Consider the following 5,876-nt stretch of genomic DNA (forward strand, 5'->3'; position numbering starts at 1 on the left):
AAGGAGGCCCAAGTTGGGTAAAAGAGAATGTGGATTGTTCCAGCTGTAACATTCTCATATTGTGCTTGACATAAATAAAAGCATTCGAATATGTCTTTAATTTTAGCACAATCATTTTGTGCGGGATTTTTTAAAGAAAAATAAAAGGCAGCGGTTCATGCAGAAAGCATCATTCTAATAATCATTTTTTAAATAAAAAAATCTCTTTTTGTTTATTTCCCTGCTTCCACAATTAGGTCATTTATTAGAATTACAAGTATCTGTATAATGCTGTTGTTGAGAAATGAAAGAAGGAATCTGTTGAACTAGACATTTTGACCAAAAATATCTTAACAAAGGAATAGTAGAATATGGATCAGGCACAAAGAAAATTGACAAATTAAAAAAAATGATCATAATAATAATAAAAGGTGCAGCTAGCCATAGCAAAAACAGAAGATACAAATGAAACATAAACCAAGCCAAATTTACATGGCCTAAACAAACTTGTTTAGATGCTGAATTATCTATGGGAATGGGACATCCTGAGTTGACATTAATTCTTGGACAAGGCATCCTTTGCAGACTCCAGAGTAGACGACACGGCAGCTGCGGCTTCAGTAAGAATGCCACCGCTGGTTTTGGTTTTGGTGGTGGTGTTGGGATGGTGCTGGTGCTGGTGAATCACCTCCACCTTCCTCTGTTCTTGCGGTTGCCCGGCCGAGGATCGATATTCCACCGTCTCCACCCTTGTTTGAGTGGCACTTGCTTCTGCGTTCATGGTCTCATTCTGACATAGGAACTCATCATGCAAGTTTCAATCAACTTTGGAAACAGAGGAAATAAGGATATAGATTCTCTAGTGTGAGAATTTACATAACAACACATTGATTAACGACAATTAACATAGAAACAGAGGAATTAAGGATATAGATTCTTTACTTGTTGTGCATTCATCTTAACAAAGGACTTTGATCTAGATACTGCTTCTTCCTTGAGGAAATTTAATTTGGTATTACTCTTTAGATGCTTCAGTTTTAAGATTTCTTTTTGTTTTTAGTCTTCTTTTATTTAAAAATTGCTATTCAAACAAAATATTTCAGGTAATAACGGATGTTGGGAGTTGATTACTACTTCAAAGACGATTATATAGGCATAGGAAGAGGGTCTGCTCACACGCAAACCCAAGTCCACGTGTCACCAAAGCAAAATGCTACATTTTGGGTCATTGGACCACCCAATAAGATTTTGTCACGTGTTTATTTGATTTTTATGATGCTATTAGGATAGGACATTTCTAATAGATAAAGGTGATTTGTAACGGATACTTTTTTTTTTTAGAACAACCGGACTAAACGCTAAAAAAAACGATATCGAAATTATTCAAGAAATTTGATCAAAAAAAAAATTATTCAAGAAAGAGTAATTCCAACTTAATTTGCATGGACACACAGAGAAATACAAGTTAATAATATAAAGTAAATATGACAACCATAAGATAAATTATGAGTAAAATGCAAATTTATCTGCACAAGTATTAGTCTCCCTATACTCAGGATGAAGAATTGAGTTACAAAATCCGCTACAAATGATATTGAAGAATACAACTACCAAGATCTTGTAGCAGCAAATCTAGACCAAATAAAATAGTCCAAAGCTCAGCTGAGGTTACCGAATAGCAACCAAGGTTCGCATTATAGCAACCAATGAACCTCCCATGGTGATCCCTCAAAATTCCTCCACCAGCCGCCCTTCCCTATTTGTCAACCGAGTTGTCCGAGTTCAGATTGATGTAGGACGAAATGGGTGGATGCCAGCGAAGTAATCTCTCCTAAAATGTACTGACTCTCTTTTTCACCTTTGCAAACACTCAGAGTTAGGCAGTTAGCTATATGATAGTCCTTTACCATATGAAACACGAGCTCATCAATTTTTCCTTCCTCAGGCTCTCAAGTCCTATGGAAGATGTATTTATTTCTTCAAAACCAAAGAGCATTCAAAGTCCTAGCAAAAAGCAGAGACCGTTATACCCCCTTTATAGTGATTAGCAAGATAAGTTTTGTAAGTTTTGATTTTTTTTTTAAAATTAATATGATATAATCACCCAATAAGATTTCTCAATTCTCATGTCTTGGTAAATACTAAATACTAAACAAAATAAGATTTTTTATATTCTCTCTTCTTAACCTTCACTTTAAAATAAATGAAAAAACAGAAAAAAAACTTGTCCTGATAAAATATTTGATTCCTGTAATCATATAGCATATCAGATACACGAGTATTCATATAGAAGCAGAACAATACTAATCATTGCACATAATTCACCCAACACAACACATAATTCACCCAACACTACACATTCACCCAGAGCAATACAGGCTCATAGTTGAAGAAAAAAATAGTCATTTTCTTTTAGCAAGTCATACAAGAGGTGACTCGCTGCAGTGAACATTGGAAATGTCCGAAAGCCTTTGTCTCGGAGTTGTGATGCCAGCAGCATCAAACTCTGGATTCACAATATTCTTTCTCTTCTGGTTTTCAGAAGCGCTTCTCTCGTCTGAAACCTCCGCGATGGGGCTCAATCCAGCAGCATCCTCGTAGTGATCAGAAGAAATCATAGCTTGAGCTTCGGCCATGGCTGTTCCATCATTCCCAGCATCATACAATATCTTCTGTATTGCTGCAACAACCTGAAGAAAATGATAAAAAGAACCTCATAATCAGTATTGGAGTCCATATTCAGTTACAAAACCAAAGGAAAAAAAGAGTGCAATACCGGTAAGCGTTCTATCTCTGGTGTTTGGCAGAGTATCTCAATATCCCTCAATTTTGCAAAGTAGAAATCGCGCTCCTTCTCGAGGCTATCGATGGATAGCTTCAGCTCAGTTATCTGCATTGATTTTGGATTAGTCAAGATAAATGCACTTTACTATTGCTTTCATAAATTTTAGATTGAAAAAAAAAAAAAGACACACCTTTTCGTCATAAGCAGGGCCACCAGAAGAAGAGGGCCTCTTTGCAGCTTGGCTTGCAGCAGCATTTGCAGATGGCACTTCATTTCTTCGAGTAGGATGAGAAGAGTGAGATTTCGGTGCTGAAGAAGCCTTGGTGGAGGCTTGTGATTGTGCTGATTTCTTGCCACCTTCTCTTCCTCCCTTGCAAACCTCTCTCCTTTCAAGAGGATTATAACTGCAGCATTCAAATTCAAATTGAGATATCAAACAAAAGCCTATATACAAATCCATGGAAAACCAAACTTCACGAAATTCAAAACTAGAAATATCAAGGCATTTAATATATCTGTAGCCAATTTTATTCAAAAATCACTTTTTAAGCTCAAAAGCAACACAACCTTTTTAATTGCAATTTATTTTGAAGCATACAGTTGAAGTTTCAATTTTGCATATTTCATGATTATAAATTATAAGCTAAGAAAAACATCTCCTAAAAGAAGATGATACTGTTAAACGAAACTACAAATCAAAACAGATTAAATAACAAAACAGAAAGCAATTCAAAATTTCAGATACCATTATATTATAACAAAAACGTAAAGCAATTTAGACTTTCAGATAACCTTAAAAACATAACCCCCAAATCAATTCAGATACCATTAAACCAAGAGCCTAAAAACCAATACATCGAGAATCACCTATCCTTTTTGTCCCATCTAAAAGGGACACATGCTTTAAGTTACAAATCATTTCGAACACAGTACATAAGATAATTCAAACATGCACTTGAACCTGTTCAACTTCTTAGATTTGAAATTGATAACTAACAACAACGGTTCACCTTAGGATTAGAAATCTCAAAATTATGACAAAATCTTTAAATCTTAATAACTAAGCGTCACACAGAACGTTAAGAAATTACTTGTGGGCGCCGGCATTGACTGAATCACAGTATCGCTTCATCCATTGCATGAACTCCAAATTATCGAGAGGGCGTCCCTTCACAAGCTTACTAACCTCAATGTGCTGAAAAAACAAAACAAAACAAAACAAAACAAAACCACAAAATCAATTAGAAATTTGAATTTATCAACCACATAAATAGAAGAGAATATTCATGAAATTCGAACCGACCTTGGTGATTTTGAGCTTGTTGAAAACGTCTTGAAGAACTTTGTAGTTCTGTATCATTTCGTACTCGTTCTTGGCATCGAAATTGACCTTGTGCATCGGCACGATCCCTGGATGAGCCGCATCCATCAATTGGCAATGAACCGCGCCCGAACATGCCTATCAATTTTGCAAAATACAAGAACCAGACGGAATTCTTAATTTTTTTTTAGGGTTTAGTGTGACAGAAAGAAAGAGAAAGAGAAAGAGAGAGAGAGAATCTTTTACTTACCTCTTCAACTTTGGAGAGACTGAGTTGGAGAGTGGAGTTGATCCATGTAAGAATCTCAGATCTACCGACGAAGTAAGCCGAATCCATGATGCCGATGTTGGTCGCCATTTTCTTTTTCTTTCTCTGATTATTTCTCTCTCGTTCTGAGTTCTAAGTTCTAACGGCTATCTGGATATGGAGAGAGAATGTGGGGAGCGTTGAAATTTAAATAGAGAGAAGAGCGGGAATCTCACGAATTTCAAATCAGAACGTTGATTGACGCTGTTTGGGCCTCTAGGTGGGCCTTCGTGACTCAAATACTACTGTGCTAAGTCCAAATAAAATACTACTGTGCTACCAATTTTAGGGTTTCTTTTATCTAAATAAAAAATTAATTATTTTATTTTGTGCAAAAATAAGAAAATTTACGGCTTTATATATTACTTTACTTTACTAGCTAATCTGGTAGGCACAGTTTACGAATTACATAACAAATAGATTTTCACACATATTTCTTTTTCTTTTTTACCGTAGATATAGACACTCGAACATGCGATCTTTTAGATGAATAAAAAAAAATTATCTCATTTGAATTTGTTGGTGATTTTTAAACATATTTCTCAAACGCTGTTAGCAAAAAATAAATTAGTTAGTTACATATAGTGTATATATAGTTTTTATCTTCTCTAAAATATGGCCTCTAAGCTGTATAGGAGCAGAAATTTGAATTTTCTAGCTAGTCGTAATAAAAAAAACATAAAGATATCAACTAAATCTACATAATATATTATTTAAAAGATAATTAAAATATTATATCAATCAATTTATTATTCAATTTGTAAAATAAATAGTGTATAATAAATGTCTTGATCGAATTGTTTCTTAGTTTAAAATCTAAAAATTTTAAGTTTTGAAATCCTATGTCATTTTAAAGATTATATGTTACATTTATTTTTTTTAAGGGTTAAATACGATTTTGGTCCTTAAGTTATAAGTCGAAAATTTTGTTTGTTTCCAACCTTTTTTGCATACAAAATTATCCTTAAGGTTTAGCTTAGTTTTAAAATCGTCCTTTCTCTAATTTTCGGACAAAATTAGCTTTCCCCAATTTTACACACATTGACTCCCACTCTCTCAGATCCAACATTATTGAAAGATAACCAAGTTCTCATACTCAGCAACACCAACCAAGTTCTCATACTCAACAACCCCAATTTTCACAATTTCTCACATATACTCCGAAAATTCAAGAATCAGCAACACCAATTTCTCACACAAATGTCACAATTTCTTAAAGACCGAACCAGAAAAAGAGAAGGATGAACAAAGAGAATCAACAACAAGAACAAAAAACTAACAGAAGAAAAATCAGTCACAAATAACAACAAAAATCATCACCAAATACTCAAAAATTTATGTGATGAAAGGCTGAAGATTAGAACTTGAGGGAGTACGAATGGGGGTGACCACCGCAATGAGAAGAAGACGACTCAGACCACCGCGAGCATCTATGCCTACCCACGTTGCTGTCGTGAGAGTCTGTGCCTACCCAAGTCGCTGCC

At 34.8% G+C, this 5,876-nt stretch overlaps 2 protein-coding genes across 2 annotated transcripts; both read right to left on the reverse strand.

Annotated features, from left to right (window-relative positions):
• Positions 1-371: 371 nt before the first annotated feature.
• Positions 372-1,076, reverse strand: LOC112720530 (uncharacterized). The gene is made up of 2 exons (XM_025771493.3): positions 922-1,076; positions 372-769 (listed from the first exon to the last, which is right to left on the reverse strand). Exons 1-2 carry the CDS (start codon positions 934-936, stop codon positions 536-538), a joined length of 249 nt encoding a protein of 82 aa, XP_025627278.2. The 5' UTR covers positions 937-1,076; the 3' UTR covers positions 372-535.
• Positions 1,077-2,203: 1,127 nt separating this feature from the next.
• LOC112720531 (microtubule-associated protein RP/EB family member 1C) lies at positions 2,204-4,602 on the reverse strand. The gene is made up of 6 exons (XM_025771494.3): positions 4,336-4,602; positions 4,068-4,223; positions 3,856-3,959; positions 2,955-3,168; positions 2,756-2,869; positions 2,204-2,669 (listed from the first exon to the last, which is right to left on the reverse strand). The coding sequence occupies exons 1-6, from the start codon at positions 4,441-4,443 to the stop codon at positions 2,400-2,402; spliced, it is 966 nt and encodes a 321-aa protein (XP_025627279.1). The 5' UTR covers positions 4,444-4,602; the 3' UTR covers positions 2,204-2,399.
• Between the last annotated feature and the right edge of the window lie 1,274 nt (positions 4,603-5,876).

The sequence above is a fragment of the Arachis hypogaea genome, chromosome 11 (assembly GCF_003086295.3).
Source record: "Arachis hypogaea cultivar Tifrunner chromosome 11, arahy.Tifrunner.gnm2.J5K5, whole genome shotgun sequence".
NCBI lineage: Eukaryota > Viridiplantae > Streptophyta > Magnoliopsida > Fabales > Fabaceae > Arachis > Arachis hypogaea.

What these genes read in the sequence shown, in the direction of transcription:
- LOC112720531 (XM_025771494.3), bottom strand. Translation starts at nt 4,443, where the DNA reads ATGGCGACCAACATCGGCATCATGGATTCGGCTTACTTCGTCGGTAGA. An exon ending in ACAAGCTCAAAATCACCAAG is followed by an intron (nt 3,960 to 4,067) that starts GTCGGTTCGAAT and finishes TTGTTTTTTCAG; the next exon opens with CACATTGAGGTTAGTAAGCT. An exon ending in GTCAATGCCGGCGCCCACAA is followed by an intron (nt 3,169 to 3,855) that starts GTAATTTCTTAA and finishes TGAATGCTGCAG; the next exon opens with TTATAATCCTCTTGAAAGGA.